The sequence below is a fragment of the Rhipicephalus sanguineus genome, chromosome 1, assembly GCF_013339695.2.
Source record: "Rhipicephalus sanguineus isolate Rsan-2018 chromosome 1, BIME_Rsan_1.4, whole genome shotgun sequence".
NCBI classification, from domain to species: Eukaryota; Metazoa; Arthropoda; class Arachnida; order Ixodida; family Ixodidae; genus Rhipicephalus; species Rhipicephalus sanguineus.
Window position 1 is genome coordinate 212,210,335 of NC_051176.1, and position 20,625 is coordinate 212,230,959.

General features: G+C 46.2%; 2 protein-coding genes across 2 annotated transcripts in view; one reads left to right on the forward strand and one right to left on the reverse strand.

Annotated features, from left to right (window-relative positions):
• LOC119406858 (enhancer of mRNA-decapping protein 4) overlaps window positions 1-20,625 on the reverse strand; it is a 202,582-nt gene that overhangs the window by 156,774 nt on the left and 25,183 nt on the right. Inside the window, exons 5-7 of the mRNA XM_037673612.2 lie at window positions 13,491-13,690; window positions 10,789-10,929; window positions 1,361-1,465 (exon numbers count right to left, since the gene is read on the reverse strand). Coding sequence (XP_037529540.1) covers window positions 1,361-1,465; window positions 10,789-10,929; window positions 13,491-13,690 — 446 coding nt within the window. The remainder of the gene's footprint in view (window positions 1-1,360; window positions 1,466-10,788; window positions 10,930-13,490; window positions 13,691-20,625) is intronic.
• The window catches only part of LOC119406972 (small nuclear ribonucleoprotein-associated protein B), a 373,302-nt gene that overhangs the window by 68,361 nt on the left and 284,316 nt on the right, over window positions 1-20,625 (forward strand). The window lies entirely within an intron of this gene.

The window sequence follows — 20,625 nt, forward strand, 5'->3', positions numbered from 1 at the left end:
GAGATGATGGCTCCTTGAAGGGTGCCTTTATTTGGCATCTGAAAAGGTTCCGACGTCACTTGCGCCACGCTTATTGTAGCTCGCCTCGCTGTGAGGAAAGCCTGCAATATGACGTCTTACACTGTGACGAGACAGGCTTGTTCTACAAGATGCTACACAAGAAGACACTGTCCGTGTCTGGCGACCCCTGCCACAGCAGAAGGCATAGCAGTACCTAGGTCTTTGCTATGTACTGCAGTACATAGCAAAGACTGGATCATGGTGATGGTTGGCAGCAACATGCCGGAAAGCGAAAAGCTCCCGATTCTTGTGTTCGGGAAGTTTAAAAAAGCCCAAGGTGCTTCAAGGGGCCAGAAATATTGCGCGTGTGGTATGAAGCTAATACAAAGGCTTGGATAACACAGCATCTCTTCGGCGACTATGTCTGCAAACTGTACCAGCAATTAAAAATCCAAAACCGCAAGGTATTGCTCTTTGTAGACAACTGCGGTGCACATGGCCACATCGATGACCTGACATCTATTTAGTTAGAATTTCTGCCATCTAACACAATTAGCATCCTTCAGCACATGAACCAGGGCGCGAAAAAAAATTTGAAGGTGCTATACAGAGCACGCCTGCTGAGCTGCATAGTTCTGCGCATCGATGTTGGCAAGCAATGTGCTCAAAGACTTTGGTTGGCGATCAACATGCTTGCTGATGCCTGGAAGGCAGTGACGCCAGCCACGTTCCAAAATTGCTTTTGGCACGCAGGATTTGTTGGAGGTGGTGAAGCGGATACGATGGATCCCGTGGCCCAGGATCTCCTGTCTGCAGGTTCTGCAAGACTTGTGCAGCGCTGGCATGGTGATCCCGAACATAGTCACCTTTGAGAACTTCACAAATGCCGACAGTGCTGCAATGACATGCGCAGAGCTTTACGATGACGAGATAATTCGGCAGGTGTCTGCTGCCCCGTCAAACGGCAACTATGAGTCAGAGGACAATGCACCACCTGCTCTGCTGCTGTCGCATGTGGACCTTGTGAAAACAGGGATGGTGTTTTCAGTTGCCTACAGTGACGGCACAAACCTGTCCAAAATTCCGGCTGACCCGATTGCATGTATACGAAGCAGCATTCTACAGCCCATTCACGATTTCTTTCAGACGATTGTGGAGCCCGAATGAGTGCGAACAAATATTTTTTTTGCTTGTTTTATCGGACTCTCGTTTATTCGGACTTTTCAGCAGTCCCTGTGAGGTTAAAATAATCAGCCGGTAACTATATACTGAAGCAAAAAAAACAAGTGTTTAAGGTAGCTTTACTAGCAAAATGAATCAAATTGTTAAGATCATAAGAGTGCATCTGCACTGCACCTGCCTTTGTGTGCTCAATGATCCTCTGAAGACCAGCACGAACTTGAGGTATAGTCAATGTCCTCGATCCATCTTCACTTTCTATGTGGCCAACATTCCATACTTCTGCCTGTTAAAGAGACAAAACAACTATTACAACTGCATAAAAAGGTAAAGAGTGCTACAAAAAATCATGCGAATGTAAAAAGCACATCCACATTCAGCTTGATAAAGAGGTCTGTGTAGTCCCGATGCAATACTGAAGAAAATCCCGACACTTTTCCATTGCAAATGCTTATTCACAAAACATATAGAAAATTCCAGCTTTTACACACACTTTGCGTAAAACAAATTAGCTTACAAAACTTCCTCAATAAATTAGTTCTACTCCATGGAAGTCAAAACTAGAGCTGTGTGAATAGCAAAATTTTGGGTGCGAAGCTAATTCGAATATTGAAGTTTCAGTGCAAATTAAATAGAATATTTTTCGAATATTTCTCGAATACCTCCAAACGAAATTACAGAACAAGGTTGCAGAGGATCCCTGAGCATATTCTTATGAGGTGGGTACATAAAGGCGTGCTGCAAAGTGCTGTACGTGAGTTGTGAGATAATGCAGAGGCCAAATTGCACTTATTCACATTATATGGTGAAACTGAAGTGGTGTCAACACTTTACGCGTCCTCTCATGATGTCAACACTAAGTCTAAAACACTGGCATCGGACTTCTTGCAGCTGCGTGTCGCAATATCTGTGCAGGCGGTGCTGCAGGCTGCTGCAACATTGCCTCTACAAAAGTTGAAGGCCAACTGATGTGGCGGACAAGGGTGCGCTCCTTTCGAGTCACGAGTTTCTCATCCGCTCCACGAATTTTCCTCTCCTACTCCGCAGCTGCGAGTCGACTCTGTGGCAGTTGTTGGCACCGGTGTTAGTTCCCACGGGAGAAGTCACGTTTTTCTCCCATGGCTTTCGCGGACGCCGAACGAGTGCGCACTTTTGCAAATCTGGCCAAGTAACATTTTCATGTTAAAATGCAGTGCAAAACATAGCCATAAACAAAACAATTCTTTTTTGCACGATAACCCGTATACCTGGCAACAGCATTCTGTCCGCCGCGTGAAAACGAAACTGTGCTGATAGCTGTTGCCTAGTGACACGGGTGACGTAATGTGCAGTAATGGCATGAGCCTGGATAACTTGATATTTCAGGGTTGCTAGGACGATACTAACGAATGTTATATCGCAGACTGCTTTTGTGGTGCCAAGAAATCATTCGGAAAGCACGTTTTGCAAAACGAGTCGATCGAGTACGAAACCAAGTTCACGGCATTAGCAGCAATGGATCATTAAGTGGCAGATGCAGCCACACTGCCATCACAAAATGGTGACGGAACGCATTTTACAGCTACTCCACGCTGGTTTGTTTCGTGCTCCATTACGGTCTGGCTGCGTCGAATTTGTTGCCGATGAAATGGTAATGGTGACGCGCCCCTTTTTTTATGAAAGCGAATATCAAACGAGAGTTATTTCACACGCCGAGGACAGCTACGTCCCATCTACTTTTGAGTGCCCGAAGCCCGTGTCTGTAAGTGATGCAAACTAATGAAGAAGGTCATCAACTGCGTATCGAGAAGGAAAAGTTTCTACGGGCCGGAAATGGGAAGATATTCGGGCCTTGATGACAAGCTTACATATGTTCTCAAACAGCTCCGTGCAGACCCGAGCTCGTCAAGGTGCTGTCCCTTAAAGCGGCACGCGATCAAGGTGTATCCAGAAGTTTTTTTAAAAACAGCAAAACGGGATCACTTAAAGGGCCAGTTAACAACCCCAAGGTCCAAAAATTGTAATGAAGAGAAATATGCGCACGTCTGCTATTTGAACATGCTGCCTCAAGAATTTTGTGAGTACGTGCTATAATAGGGAAGCTACAGGAGTTAGAGCATCTGTGTTAGCTGGTTACAAATTTTCACGCGTCCTCGCCACACGTCTCCACCACAGGGAGGGGAAGGCGTAGCCCCTTGTCGAGACTCCGCCCACTTCGGCAACGACGTCAGCAATAGACGTCATCAGCGAGCTCGCTCAGTTCCAATGCACTTCCGCTTGCTGCAGCTCTTGGTTGTTTATTGTTTACATTGTCGCACGTGCTCCGTAACTTCAAGGGTAATTTTCGGCTCTTTGGTATTTTTAAACCTTTATGACAGTTCACAGTGCAGCAGGAATGCGTGCTTGCTTTCCAAGACGACGAAGGGGCGCAAGAAAAAAGCGTGGAGAACCCCGCTTGCCGCGCATGCAATGGGAAAACCAATACAGAGTGTTAACCAATACAGGGGGAAAACCAAGCAAGTGCGAGTCCGCCCGTGCTACCGGAGATTCCCCGTCTCTCCGCTCGATTTGCAGCCGACAATGCTTCCTCCACAGGTTGCTCATGTTGAAGGCGAAGTGTTTACTGGACTGTTTACTGGCCCTTTAAAGAAAGGAACTGCCATCAGAATAAATTTCACTTTCCATGAGGTTGCACTGAGCTTGTCCTTTTTTTTTTTTCATGCAATCAACAACGTGGGAGCATGCTATAGTTTTAAAATATCATTTAGAAGCTCTGTGATTTGACTTTTATCGATTGAAACCATTATATTTGTTTCCCAGAAGTTCGAATACTTCGAACAGTAAAATTCCGGTGCAAAGTGAATCGAATAGCAAACACTACTTGAAAAATATTCCGTCAGTTCAAATATTCGCACATCCCTAGTGAAAACTTTAATAAAATAGTAGAAAAACTGAGGACAAAGAAGGAAAGTAAAGTAATTAACAAACTGCCTGCAGACAATATGTTCATTTAGGATGAACCAAAATAACTTGGTTGCGTTCGCAGCTTTTCGGTTGCTACAAAAACGCAGATACAGAAGTTTGCTTCACAGCAAAGCAGGCACGGCACGCTCCCGCACTTTTCAAACGAAACGAAGTGTACTCTGGCCCTTGCACTGTAGCGCACATGTCACGCTACGTCCCATGCACAGTGGGAGTCGTCTACTTGATCCCACTGACGTCTGTGAAGGCTTATGTTGGCCAAAATTGCAGGTGCGTAAACGACCACCTGCGAGTGCACCGAAATAATGCACATAATGTGATACAAGGGCACCTTGGCATCCATTGCCGGGACTGCAGTTGCACTCCCCTCTTCGATCAATGCGCGATAAAGGCAATGCGCGATAAAGGCGCTTTCCCGCAACGCATTCGCAGTTTTTTCGGTCGCTACGAAAACACAGATACAGAATACACTCGAGCTTATTCTAGAATTTGCGCGACAGCCAGCGATAACGCTCAAATATTCGACGGCACATGTTTAAATACAGACGCGCTTCACCGCTTGCCAGTTGGTCGACGGCCGACGCTCTGTTCGCCGATGTCATTGTATTGCTGTAGTTTGACCTTCAGTTGCCCGGCCACAAGTTCGGCCAAATGAAGAGTTTCATCTCTGACGTGTTGACTGCTGCCTTCGTCGACGTCACGACCACGTGACAATATACACTCAAACCTCATTATAACAAAGTCGCATATGCCACAAAAATAACTTCGTTATATCCGAAAATTCGTTATAAACGTTTATTTGTAACACTGTAGCTATGACAAGGCTATTCTTCATTTACTTCGTTATAACTGATAATTCGTTATATCCATGTTCGTTATATCGAGGTACAAGTGTACATGGTAATTTCACGTCAACGAAATTCCACCACCACGAAATTTTTCGCGTGTCCCGTGAATTTCGTTGTAGCGGGACTCGACTGTAATGTGATACAAGGGCACCTTGGCATCCATTGCCAGGACTGCGGTTGCACTCCCCTCTTCAATCAATGCGCGATAAAGGCAAGGCACAGGGATCAGTTAACCCGCGAGATCATCGAAGCAGAAAATTCACTCACTAGGTGAAAACTGCGTAAGCTCCCCATCAGTTGCATTATCACAGAACGTGAATGCTTGGCCAGGCATTAAGGCAATGGTGGATCCTTTCCACATGCTTTGATTACAGTCACTTTGAATAGGCTGGTATGTTCGCTTTTTATTTTCCTTTTCCACCTATATATGTTTTGCCACTTTGCGAAATAAAGTCAGTTGGAAGTCAGCGCTCTTTCTGTCTACTCTGTTCATTTTTTCCTATGTTCACGCGCTGCAAAAACCTGCCAGTATGAAAAGAAAACAATACAGTTCATTTTCCGCCGATATGACCGCAAATTTTCTCCAACTCACACATGTGCTTTATCGTTAGAAGCGCTGGCTCATCGACACACACTTGAGCGTATCCCTTTGCTGCATCAGAATGTACATGGCCACAGTTGCATTCAAGCCCTGAATTCTTTCAGTCATTTCACTAGGCGTGCCACGCGCCGATTACATCCACTTAATATTGTTCTTTTACAGCCATTCATTAATTGTTTTATGCATTCTTTTTTCCAAGCGTTGTCAACATTTGGAACAGTAGATGGTTCCTTGCAGGAAAAAAACGCATAAACAGTTTGTGGAAGAATTGCCAAACTACATATTGCGATACTTTGCATTGTATGATTGTTGTTTGACTAATTCATGTACCCATGCCTGCCAAGTCTTGTCTGTCGAGACAGCAGTATTTGTAAATAAAAAAAAAATTAAGATATGAAAATTGCCACATGGTTGTTGATGTGCCATGAGCCACGAATAAAGCGCCAAATGCCCGTTAATGTCGTTTAACTGGTTTGAACACTCACGAGCATGAATTACCAGCGCTCCGCACGTTCTGTCAGCACGAGTCTGCAAATCGTGCAAGTTTCATGGCGCGCACTACATGTTGAGTCTTTAGTGCTGCTACCAAGTGTGTATAACGTTAAGCGCAGTACTGAATTGACGAGGACGTTATCGTCATCGTCAATTGGACATTATCCCGGCCCGGACTAATGAAGGGCTGTGTGCGCCATATCTATTGATATCAAAGACCTCTACTACTCGTTGGCCCGCAAGGCCTTGCTTGAATGTATCAAGGGTGCTTTAGTTCAGTTCGGCTGGATAGAATTTAAGGACGCTTCTGGCATTTCGTCTAGAAACTTCTTAGACCTTTTAGCTACGTACTTGGATTCTACTTACATCCTTTGGGACGGTAAGCCTTTTATCCACAAGCAAGGCATCTGTATAGGGTCCTGTATTCCGACCATTCTAGGCGACTTGTTTTTAGGTAGCCTCAACAGAACCCTCCTGACGCATCTCACTGGGACTAGTGTTTTTAAATGTTTTAGATATGATGACGACTACCTGTTTTTAATGAACTGTGACAAAGGTTGCTTTGAATCGGAAGTTTCTAATCTACTCACACTTGTCTGTGACTGCCTACAGCCATTGCAGCTTACTCACAAGGTCCCGGGAGAGAACGGTTCCCTAAAGTTTTTCGATGATCGATTTTATTTTCACAACACACACACGTGCTGGTAGTATGATCCAAGGGGAAACAAACATTTGCTGCCGTTTTCTTCATCCCACTCGAAATTAGTCAAGAGGAGAGTCGTCCGGCACTGCCTCGACAATGCTATAAGCAAATCATGCCGCCATTTAATGGCAACCAGCCTTGATTGACAAAAGGCTCGCGTTGCACAAGCAGGCTACCCTGACCACGTTCTGGTGTCAGTCGCAGAATCTCTGCGCAAAAAGCCTTCAGGTCGCCAACAGAACGCCGCTGCTGTTGGGATTTCACAGAAGAGGTTCGCTGTCATGCCATACCTTCACAAGATTTCCCACAATTTAAAAAAAGTGGGCGCTCGAGCAAACATTGGTGTCGCTTTTACGGCTCCAAACAGGCTGGGAAAGTTGTGCAGGCTCGGCAACCCAACTGCTCACAAAGCGCGCAGCTGCGTCAAAAATCACAGAATTCACCACGTGCAATGCAAAGAAGGGGTCATGCACAAGCTCCCCCTTTCGTGTGGGAAATTCTACGTGGGGCAGACGGGGCACTGCCTTAACGACAGGCTTAGAGAACACAAAAACAATGTAAAGAATGATGGTGGTGGGTTGTTATCCGCGCATTCCAGCACGTGTGGGTGTTCACTTCCTTTTCATGAGTGCTCTTTCGTACGCATGCACAAAGATGAAACAACGCGGTTGATAGTTGAATCAGCCACCATACATGAGTTAGGCCAAGAATGGGTCAGCGCACCTTTATTATCATTGTCTAGAAAACAATTGTCATTCCTAGATCCTCCACGTTTGCGCATGCCTGATGTATGCAATTTTCATGCATTTATGCATGGATGGATGGAAAAATTTTATTTCGTCAGAAAACAGTTGGGGACGATTTCGTGTTAGATGGCCATCAACCCAAGGTTGACGGCGACCTGTGTGGCCCACTCCACGACCCTTATCTGGACGACTGGGTCTGAGCTGGTCAACACGGCCTCCCACTGCTCGAGAGAGGGATCACGCATAATATCCGCCGGTGGCGGCACCATGCTACATTCCCACAGTACATGGTCATAACTTGCCACTGCCTGGCACCATTTGCATTGTGGCTTAATCTCCTCCGGGTATATTTTGCTCAACACGTATGGGTTGGGAAAAGATCGCGTCTGCAGTTTTCTCCAGACGCATTCCTGCGCCTTGGTCAACCGCTTGTGCGGGGGCGGATAAAGCCTACGCTCTAGTTTATAATGATTGGTGATGTCGTGAAAGGACACCAGCCCATCTCTCGCGGATCTCCCCGGAACGGGCGGCTCACCTGCCCGGCTGACGAAACCTCGAGCATTCAGGTGAGCCGCCTCGTTCCCAGAATTTCCAGAGTGTGCTGGTACCCAGACAAGTTCTTTTTCCCGAATTTCTCGCCCCGCGGCTCGGTGCAGCAGTCGTGCGGCGGTGACCGATATTCTGCCCCTCGCCAGATTTTGAATGGCTGTTTTTGAATCACTGAGAATCAGGTCAGACTGAGAATTAGTGATAGCTAGCGCTATTGCCGCTTCTTCAGCAGTTTCTGAGGAGCGGGTTTTGACTGATCCGGAGGCGACCAAGCGTCCCCGCCTGTCCACCACCACAATCGCAAATGCGTCCTTGTCCTTATATTCCGCGACGTCTGTATAGACTGCCGATTTGTACTCCCCATATTGAACATGTAAATTCCTGGCTCTTGCCTGCCTGCGTCCCTCATGGTGGATCGGATGCATGTTCTTGGGCAAAGGCTTTATGTACAAGGCCTTGTGTAATTCTCGCCGCACCTGAGTTTTAGTGTCACCAGCGGGAGCCTCGGCGCCAACGCCAATCCTTTCCAATATATCCCTGCCAGTTTCCGTTGTCGAAAGCCTAGCGTGCTGCATCACCAGGTGCGCCTCCCGTAGTTCTTCCAGGGTGTTGTGCACCCCTAATCTTAGTAGCCTGTCTGTTGACGCATTGTTAGGAAGCCCAAGGGCTGCCTTGTAAGCCTGCCTAATCATAGCCTCGACCTTGCCTTTTTCTGTGGTATCCAATTTCATGTAAGGTGTCGCATAAGTAATCCTGCTGAGCACAAACGCCTGTACCAGCTTACAGAGGTTCTTTTCTTTTATCCCGCTCTTACGGTTAGCGATTCGCCTGATTAGCCTTACGGTAGCGTTGACCGTGTTCTTAAGCTTTTCAAGGGCCACTGTATTCTTCCTGTTGGTCTGTAAATATAGGCCCAGGATTCTGATCGTTTGGGCTTCGGCGACCGGCATACCCCCCACTTTTACCTCCAGCGGTGGTGGCGGAATATAGTGCCTCGCATGTGGACCTCGTGGTTTGTCCCGAACCACAAAGAGCTCGGACTTGGGCTGAGAGCATGAGAGTCCCGCATCTCCTGCGAGCTCTTCTACAATAGTGACTGCCTGTTGCAGTGTTTCCTCCAACTGCGCGTCGCTACCCCTGGTCACCCATAGAGTAATATCATCCGCATAAAATGTGTGCTTCAGTCCCGGTATCTCTTCCAGCCTCGGCGGTATCTTAACCAAAGCGAGGTTAAACAGGAACGGCGACAAAACTGAACCCTGTGGCGTCCCCTTGCCCCCCATCGGGAAAGAATCCGATTTGATTTCTCCAACTGCAATCTCCGCAGTCCTGCTCTCCAAGAATGATCTGATGTAGCGGAAGGTTCTGGCCCCTGGGCTAACGTCCGATAGGTTCTTTAATATTGCCTCATGGGAAACATTGTCAAAAGCCTTATTCAGGTCGAGCCCCAATATAGCTTTGGTGCCCATGCCGTTCCCGGGATCGACTACGTCATGTTTCAGCTGTAACATGACGTCCTGCGTGGACAAATTGGCCCTGAAACCAATCATAGTTGCGGGAAAGATCGCCTTGTCCTCCGCATAACCCTGAAGCCTGTTTAAAACCACGTGCTCCATCAATTTGCCCACGCATGATGTCAGCGAGATCGGGCGCAGGTTCTCCACGCAGAGCTTCTTGCCTGGCTTAGGAATAAATATAATCCTAGCATGCTTCCATTGTGCTCAGTACTACGCTTACGTTATACATATGTTGTACCAACAAGGCCGAAGATCTACCCTTGCAACCACGTGCATGCAGAGTGCGATGACTTCGTTAAATGCAAAACACAATGCAAACTTGCTAGTCTACTAGTTGCTGATGGCAAAAAACGGGAGAGGGTTGCATTCGTTCTGCAGCCACTCGCGGAACCCTATGATGTCCTTCACGGAACCACTCGGTTACACGAAACCCAGTTTGAGGACCCATGCGCTAGAGCATCACGGAGACACGTCACACACAGGAAGCTGACGCCGCGTTGATGCAACAAGGGACTCGCCCACGGCAAATGCGCGCATAAGTGACATTTTTGTGGCGTCACGCTTATTTACAAAGTCCAGAGGAGATTGTGGCGGCGCCATGGTAGCAGTCATTAAAAAGGTGCATAGAAGGAACACACTTGGGCGCGTCTAATGTGTTCTGCGAACGTCTTATTTTCATGGTATTTCTGCGCAATATGCACAGGAATACCATGAAAATTTTATGCGCATAAAAATGTGCAATACACGCAGCTGTTTCACCCCTGACGTTCTCACACATTGACCTTTCGCTCTGATATAAATTTTTATTTGCCTTTAATGTCCCTTTAAGACTTCTGTGCACCCTTCTTATTTACCAGGCAGAGTTGGCCAAGTGCAACGCCTGTGTCGGCAATGCCTGTGATTGAGAGAAGCCAACGCACTCGAATTCTGTCAACATGCTGTATAACACACAGTTTCGTCGTAATGGATTACCAACTCACGCAGCGCTCAGTTCTTCTAACATACAGTTGACTGTGTAATGTGACAAAAGAGCTTGAAAATTTGATGTCATCATAGCTTTAACCCAACTTTCCAGAAAGGCAAGAGTGGTAATAAAAATATGTACCAACTGCTACAAAAAGTCAAGACTTGCAACTAAAGAGTCAAATACATGGCAACAAAACAAAAAGAAAGAATGATAATCTGAAATAACCTCTTCGTGGTTCGTTGCCACTAGGAATTTCGAGTTGTCGTCTTCAGCACTGTTGCCACCTCTTGCACCATCATCTGGCACATAAGGACACCACACGACGCGACGATATTCACTTGACACTTCATCAGTTGGGCGCTCAACCTAAAAGAAATGGATGGATGCTTCTTGTTACACATACACTGTCAAATCCTTTTATATTTATGCTACCTCACAAGTTTTATGAGATATACATAAAAAAATAAGGCTCACAATACCAGCTTTCTAACCCTTCATTATTGTCCAGAGTGGCAAGTTTACGGCATACTGAATGTATACGCCACTTCTGCTTTTATGTACACTAGTATGGCGGCAGTTCGGACATTATTGCATTCATGCAATGCAGCACTCTCAAGCACAAGCATGTGTCATCCTCTCTAGGCAGACTAGTCAAGCAGGAATAGGCACATACTCGGGACCACAATGTGGCAATAAACTGCTTGCAGCAACTCATTTCTAGGACTTTGTGCGAGTGGCATTAAGGCAACACCCCTGAAACAGCATTTGGGTTTATTCTTTTAGGCCTTTGAGACCACTTTATAAGAAAAGCAAGTGCCCCAAGCAAGCCTTGAATAACGGTGCTTTGATTTTCAGTTCACCACAAATATGGAATTACGATTCTCGAGAACTGATTGCGTTGATTTGTTCTCCATGTGTATTTGTCAGGAAGTGAATCCTGCATCTTTTCATGTATCAATGAGGCTGAAAACATGGCTGCCACAAGACATTTGGGGGAAGGCAGAAGCAGAAGTGAAAGAGGCACGACAGACAATAAAACTTGTCCACCAAGAAACAATAAGCAACAAATGAAGCGGAAAAGAACATCTTGCATTATTACACAAAGGTACTACTGATGCACTGCTGTGTGTCTTATCTGACTCCACTCAACTACTTTCGAGAGTTGTTTTGACGAAAAATGCTTGATAAGAGTGTTCAGAAGAGATATTTCGCTATTCGACAGGATTCAAATTTTTTAACAAGGTGCAGATTAGAGCAGTTTTATGCATGTTATATTTATGACTATCTAAAGCCTGCCTGGAGCATGTATCTAATGGCCAATGAAATGCAGGGTGTTTTTTATTGTGAATATAATGTCCTATAATCAATGGAGCAATCAAATCGAATCTACATTTTAAGAAGGACAATATGTTTTCTCCCCACAGTTCATGATGTGACTGGTTCTTCTTGGTTCAAACCATCACTGATTTTTTTGTTTTTAAAGTTTCAGCATTTAGCTCAAAATCAGACGCTGTGTAGATGCACAGATGGGCCCATTCAGAGGGAACTTACACGTTGCACACTATGTGGCCAGGTAACACCACAATTTGGGGCACAAAAATCGTCCGACTTTTTGTGCAACATACGAGGCATAGCACATTCCTGTGATATTTATATATGAACGATTGAACCTATTCTTGGCAAAGCAAATATTAGAGCCAGAGGAAACAGTCCTGAACCTTACTGCAAGCTACACATCATTTCTTATTTTTTGACAACTGCCTCATATCCGTAAAGCGTAGTAGGATTGATAGGCGGGCGAGTTGGAACTTATCTATCTTTGCGCAGCGCACGAAATTGACAAGGCAACGCACACAAGAGAAGAGGACGGGACAAGCGTGTGCCTTGTCAATTTCGTGCGCTGTGCAAAGATGGATCACTAAAGCTACCAAGTGCCCTAGGAAAACAAGGTAATGTTTTGCCTAAGGACGATTAGGTGAAATTAACTTCGAGGGTGCCCATTGCCATCTGATATGAGCCTGAAGGAGAAGGGCTGAAAGGCCTATCAAGAAATTATGTTTGCTCGTGTGCAACTATAATCACCAACTCCCTCAAAACTAGAGCTTGCTTTATGAAACAGGGCAAGGACACTGCTACCAGATGAAAAAGGCAACTGTCAACATCTGACAAAACCAGCATTTTGGCGAATAGAAAAAAAGGGGGCAATGGCAGCAGTTCCTAGCACCTGCGTCCAGGACTTGCGGTGTGCAACACTGGGAAATTGTGAAGGACACTTGTCAGATGTACGAGGCACCAAACTAGAAAGGACACAGGCACTTAATGTGCTCAAAGTGACATGTAGCTGTTCCTGAATAAACATAAATATTTTTTTATTACATTCACCAACAGCAGCGCCTTCTTCACTCAATACAAACATGTAAATATGACCACTTCCTTGTCTAAAACAAAAATATTATTTTAATTATGTTAAGAGACTTTATTCCCCATAACTATGATACGATTACAGGCATGTAGTGGGGAAGACAACTCATTAATTTTCATCATCTGCGGATATTAAGGTGCGGCTAAATTAGTACACGGTCTATGCATTTCGTTACCAGGAAAATGCAGCTGCCACGATCAGAAATCGAACTCTTGTTCTTGAGCTCAGAAGTACAACATCTCAGACATTAAGCTACACAGGCTGAACCGAATGCCCAGTGCTGTGAATTCATGATGTGCCAATTTCTCAAACTATGGCCAACTGAAAATAAAGAAGTGCTTTTCGAACTTGAATGTAGCAAGCTTAAAACAAGTTCGTATGAAGTGGTATGAAAACATGAGTATAATTTTTTTTTATTGATTCCTTCATAAATTAGCCATCAGGGGGTTGTCTCTAACTATGCAAGACACACAACACAAAAGGAAAACAGAAATATTGAAGTCACCTTCAATAAAAGAGTTGTAGTGTTCTCATGAATTTCATACACACAGAGTGTCCCGAACTCATCCACTATTGCCAGCAGCACTGTGGTTGCAAGACGGGCAAAGGCCATGTCCCGAATATGGCCCCTGAATCCTTTGATAAGGAGGCGGTCGCCTGTTTTCAGGTTCAGCACCCGCACTACACCCACAGGGGAAGCTGCAGCTGGAAGTGGGCCACAGAGAATATTAATGCATATAATGCAAATGAAAACTAGGATGTAACACTTCGTTTTGAAGTACTGCAGGCTTAATCATAAAAATCCACAATGTCAAACAGCTGTTTCAGTCTATAACCAAACACATCATCTCGCAGATGTTTCATTCAAGAAACTACGACGTTGAACTCTAAACTGTGTATATTGCCTTCCATAAGATTATTTCAACACTGCCATGTTACACATAATACTAGTTATTGCAAGTACTGGAAGTGTCTGGTCAAAGTACGACACTAGTTCATTGCTTGCTATAATTCTGCCTTAGCATGAATCATGATCAAGGTCGTATACAGAAGAACCTCGCTGATACGTTCCCGCTTAGCACGATTTCCCAGCTCCTACGCTCGCAATCGCGAAAATTAAAAGTAACCCAATACAGCTGCGTGTAATATGTCCGGTTAATAGGTTCCCAGAAAATACGATTATTCGGCAGCAACGTTCAGCCCCGCGGAAAACTGTGGTCGTACGACACGCTTTGTAGCCAAAAACTCTCATTCAGGTGTGCAAAAAGGGCCCTCTCGTGTACTTGTGAAGCACAAAGTGGCAGACAGCCGCCGCACAGCGACGGCAGCTTCTCCACAGTGCCTTTCCTCCCTCCGCGCTTTCTCTTCTTTGTTCAATTGTCCCCTCCGTGTCTTCTCCAAATTGCCCGACTGCCGCTCTCTGTCAACCACACACTGAACCGAAGGCAGGAGGCGACGCTGGCCGTCAAAATCTTCAAACGGCTTTCAAAAAAAAAAAAAAAAAAAATCTTTTCTGTAGCACTTGGCAAGATTTTGCTGAGCATTGCAAATCTTTCATCTGTAGCATGGTACATAGATGCACACCCGTTCCACACACCTTTGTTCAGACCCCATGGCTACAACAACAGCCGGGAGAACTAAGAATGCGGCCCAAAGAATGGAGGTTGTTGCTCCTCCAGTCCGCCACGGTTCGGTACAAGACCTACGGAAACACGCATGACAATGCCGCATCGCCGCCGCCGCACAACACCACGACACGTCACCATAGCAACGCCGCCATTTGGATATGACCGATAAGACGTCATTTCCTCCACACTTTTCTCCCTCCCGGAGCGCTTTCGCTTTCGGGTTGCTCCGCCCATCGCAAGGCGCACTCGAGTTGGTGTTCGTTTTTTTCTGCCTGGACAATTCTGCCTACCAGCGGGTTGTCAGAACCTGCTAGAAAAAAAATTGTTCTGGTAGATATCTGGAAGGCTTCTGGTTATGAGACCCCAAAACGAGACGATGCGTGCTTGCCGTCATCTTTGTGAGGACTTGACGGATCGCGATGCGGGCGCTTGGGGATTTCCCTTCAGTTGCCATTACGCCAGGCGTTATCTTTTAAAGCCCGTTCTTCCATGCCAGATGGTGCAATTACGAGTGGCAGCAAACATACCACCGCATAACTCAAGTTAAGACCGAACGCAAAATGATCAGCGCGAGTGTGCGACGTGGTATGCGATAGCCGCGAGCAGCTGTCGCTTTCGGGGACGCTTATCACTTTCGCGAGGTTTCACATATTGTGTTGTACCGAGATTGTTACGTGCAATGCGCAGAGTTGAACTTGCTAAGCCTTTAGCGGGGCGGCAGTTTTCTTCATGGACAGGGCGAGTCGCGCGTGATCTTGCGAACATACGTAACCTTATTCCAAATGCGTACGCTCGAGAATATCACTTTCTCTCCTCGGCAAACCCAGCCCCATATTTCCAAGCGGCAATGCAGAAAGAACCGATGCTCATGCGGCACAAAGTTTCGTCTGCTGACACGGCGGCAGTGTTTCTTTACGTTTACACTGGTTGTCCCAGGGTTTGACTTTGCAATATTCGGGTTGTCTCAAGATTTCAACACATGTGACTACGACGTTATTTCCGGTCAGGACCGGAACTAGCTGGCTGACCTCTGGCTGCCAGCGAGATGCCAGCGAGATGCCAGGAGTTCGAAAATCAATGAGTCCCTCCATGTTTTTTTGAGAAATAAATGTTTTTTGCCCTTGCACCTCAATATGGGCTTGTCAGCCTAAATTTTTACTGGATTCAGATCGTACGTTTATTTGCGACATTTTTTTCGGAAAGGTATCAATGAGGTTCTGTATTTGTGGGGCCAGCTACCAGAGGGCCCTTGGAGTTGGGCTAGCACTTATCATGCCACAAGTGCTTGCATCAACATCCCAATTATTTACTGTTGCTCATGGTGCATACTTTACAGCTTTTTTAAGAAAACAAGTTGCTGAAAGTCTCAACGCCCTAACATGGTTATTCCGCAATGCTGGAGCACCGTTTTCGAGAAAAGTGAAATTGTGTAACCATTGTGGGTGTAAGTGTAACATTATTCCGAGACTGCTTTGACGCTGCTACTGAACTTGAACACAATGACAATGGTCGCATTTACTTGTGGGCATCATATGATAGATTTAAAAAATGAAAAAAAAAAAGGTGAATGGCTGGCATTCAGATTTTGATGTCTACAGTTCGTATAAGTAACACCTGCTTCCACATCAAATGTGCCATGCATGCTGCCACTAGCTGCTCGCTGATAACGTCACAAGTGTGTAGTCCTGTAAAAAAAAATGCCTCATGCTGGACTGTACGATGTCGCATATGAATATCAGCCAAGCCCAGATGAGGATCCCAACAAACCATGCACTTCTTTCGTCTTTGACATAGAAAGAGTATTGAAGACATGAAGTATGTTCGTTAGTTGAATGAAATTTACAGCCGGACTCAAATATACCGACTTAAAGGGGATTGCTAGATAGCTCAGTACTGTGATAATTTGAAGTAAACAATATAATCAAACTTTAATAACAAAATTCTAGATGTAATGAACTACCGCTATGTGCCGACATAATGAAGTTGTTAAAATTGGCAATTTACTCTGTCACATTAAAACTTTCTCAAATTGAAATTGTAACTTTCATGCAACGTATAGTTGACAAAGGGTTCCTTTTACCACAGAAAGTGCTGTAGGAATGTTTGGATAATAGGATGGTGGGAAAAAAAGTAGCTTCAATAAAGTTTAATCAAACCTATGTTGATATTGTTGAACCGCAAATCCGGCGACCGCTATTCGATACCGTGCTAGCAGACTCCTCTTTACTATGGTCATACATAATGCGTATAGCAGAAAGAAACGCACGTCCAACACACTGTGATACAGTTAAACCTGCTTATAACGAACCTCCCTACCACGAATTCCTCAATATTATGAAGTGTTTCTATTCCCCGCATATACTCTTAGAAGCACATGTATTTGCGACCTCTATGTAACAAAGTGGCAGTGGGAGACACCCTTGATATAACGAATTTTCACCACCAACAACCTAGGTATTGTGTCCTGAATTTTGTCATTTTGGCACGAGGAGGAGCCGCATGCACAGTCGCGGTTACCCCACTGACGAGGGTGGGAAGCGTCGGCGTCGTGCATGGTGTGCTCGAAGCCCCGGCGACTGCGAGGCAAGAGCTCGTTTGTGTGTGCGGGTGTGTGCAATGTGGCCTGCGCTCCCTCGAGCCGGTGTTCTTGCCGCTGCAGGCGCATGGGCGGGTGGGCCCTTCCCCCCACTCTCTTCAAACCTTATCCAGCCGCTTGCGGGTGGCGCCACGCCGGAATTAGAAAAAAAGAACAAAAAACACAGCTTTTGCGTTGGCAGCGCCACTCTTCAGTTGTTGCACAAGTCTCTGAACTGCATTTCATTAACGTGACGCCAGGTGACGCCATTAAAAATTTTAAAAAATCATTGCTCCGTGTCGTTACGCTTAGTGTTCACGCCGCATATGTGGGGCCACACCGCATATGGAGAGTGCTTTTCTGAATGCACTCATACCTCGATATAACGAACATGGATATAACGAATTATTGGTTATACAGTCGCCGACCGTTTATTCGGACACCTTCGCGGCACCGCCACACCTCCCATTGAAGTAATGTAAACTCATGACCGAAAATTCGGACCCCCACAGCCCGCCGTTCGATTTTTCAGACTCCGGATGGCTGATAGAGTGCGACGTTGAACGCCATAACAAGCTGTCAGCAATGTTAACAATATTTTTACTAGGTTGCCAGCACTAAAATGTTCCACTGGCTATAACTGGAGATCGTGCCAGTGTCAAAAATCCACGCAGAAGTTACCGATCTTGAAGGCTATGTTTGTTGGCTACACGTAACGGTTGCCTTTCGGCTTTAGCCAGTCACGTATCCATTGAACGGCTACCATGGCCAAACAGCAGGCCAAGCCAAGCCATGCTTGGAATCGGCTCTGTACGGCGATTGAGGTGAATGAGAGCGCGTACGAATACGACGCGGATCCTAATTCGGACAAAGAGAGTACGACAACAGATTACAGAAGCGCTGCAACATCAACTAGACCAACGTCGTTTCCTTTTCGCGTGTGAGGGTTTGTGTTCTCAGATGTCTCTGTGGCTAGGCCTGATCTGCATCCCGAGCTTTGTGTCCTGCTCGTGCGAGGCCTGATACGCTGCCCGTTCCATGTGCGCCGTCGGAACTAAAGAAACGCAGCAACTACAAGGCCCTGACGATGGTGAAAAAAGCGGCGATTATTCACCAGGTGGAAGTTGCTTGGGAGTTTTTGCCGAGTTAGGCGATGAGATCATCAGTCAGCTACTCGAACCAGCGCATGTGGACAGTGACTGCCTGACGACGCACCTCCCACACCACAGCCATCAAATGCGGATTTAGCGTAGGCCGTTGCAGTGCTATTGCCGAACATCAGGGGTGGCCAAACATTGGCTGAATTACAGGCCGACTTGGTCGCGCGTAAGCGTACGTGTGTACAGACGCGCACTAACAAGTTTTTTCCGGCCGCTGGGCCAATAAAAGTGCTTTTTTCTGGTGAATCCTTTTTTTCGGACATCCTATTATTCGGACTTTTCAGCTGTTCCCTACGAGTCCGAATAAACGGTCAGCGACTGCAATGAAGTAAATGATGAATAGTATTGTAATAGATACAGTGTTACAAATAAACGTTTATAACGAATTTTCGGATATAACGAAGTTAATTTCATGGCAGATGGGACTGTTATAATGAGGTTTGAGTGTATTCCGTGGTATCCACGTCGTTCACTTTTCGTTTTTGACACCATGCGCATGTGCGTGATTTCAATGCGCGCGATGGAGCTAGAGCACTGCACGGGCCGGATTTTACGGCCCGGGCCTGTTTTATGAAGCCCGAGCCCAGCCCGGGCCCGTGGTTCCAAGCGCGGGCCCGGCCCGGGCCCGGGTGTACTAGAGTTACTGTATATGCTACCTTTAGGTAGCACAGTTGCGCATCTGTCTTCCAACGCCGCTAGCAACCATGCATTGCGGAGAAGCTGACGCTCGGGCCAATTTTTGTATCTCTTGACGCCGCCGCGGCAGCGAACTGAATTAACACTTGTCATCGACAGATGATGTTTATCGCCGGTCATTGACACGCCTGACATGTTAATCGGCGACACGGTAGGCATGTCGCTTGCAAAAACGAAGTGGGACTTCACCGCATAGCTGTGGTTGCTAGTCGGACGTATGCGCAACTCTGCTACCTAAAGGTAGCATATACAGTAACTCTAGGGTGTACATGACCGAACCCAGCCCGAGCCCGGCCCGGGCCCGTCGTTCCAAGCCCGGGCCCGGCTCGGGCGTTCATTACTAAACTAATCCAGGGCGCACTTGTTCATGACCAGGCCCGACCTGGGCCAGCTAGAGGATATTAGTTGTTGATGATGATTATTAATGATGCCGTGAACTTTGTAGCGGGTGATCGCACGGAAAATCCGGTGTGTACATGCATCGAAATGCTGCTTTGCCCACGGTGGTAGCTCAGCGGTTAAGCTGTTTCGCTGTTAAGTCCTAGGATGCGGGTGCGATTCCCGCGGCCACGGCGGCCGCAATTTGGTGGGGGCGAAATGCAAGAACACCCGTGTATATACTTATCTTTAGGTGCACGTTAGAGAACTCGAGGTGGTCGAAACTGATCCGGTGCCACCACGGCATGCCTCGTAATCATATTGTGGTTTTGGCACGTAATACCAAGGAATATAAATGAAATTTATCGTATGTGTCAACCTCGAATAAAAGACCGAAATCTTTATGCCTCCCATGGGAACAACTGTGATCTGGCCCATTGTTAGTGCTGTTAATATATATATATATATATATATATATATGTATACGTGTCACTTAAGCTTGGCACAGTATACCCTAGACCATACAATGAATAACATTCGCGTGTGCTCGAAGGCCCGACTTAGCCTTTTAATGAGCGGGTCCGAGTCTGGCCCGGCCCGCAGCCTCAAGCCCGGACCCATGCAGTGCTCTAGATGGAGCAGCCCCTACGACGTGTTTTTTTTTTTACATGGAGGACTGCGCCGACACTACCGAGGAGATGTCAGATTAGGCAATGGTGGAAACTGTCTGAGACAACAACAGGTCTTTGGAGGTCAGCTCGCCATGCGCTTTGCCATCTTGTGCCACACCGCGGGTTTGCTAGACCGTGGCCTCTGCGATTAGCTCTGGTAACACGATGGCGCGTTACTGGAGCCAGTTGAAGGCCACGGCTAGACGATGACGGAGTGGTGTTGTATTGATGTCCTACGAACGTCTAATACTGCCAACCCCACAAACAAGCAAGAGAGCAAAATAACGCAGTTTTCTGCCGCTAAATAACTGTTTTAGGTGAGCTCTGCCTTCAGTTACCCTTTGGTTTTGTTTGTGCATTTCTTTTCTGAATTTTCGTGCCGAAACTGCTTATGACAAAAACCTTTTTGTAACGAATTTTTTCTGGAATTTGTCGATTTCGTTCTATCCAGGTTTAACTGTATAACAAAAGGGAGCTTTGCGATATGCCAGAACAAGTGGCAGCGTCCTTTTTCTTCACCAAATCACTTGCA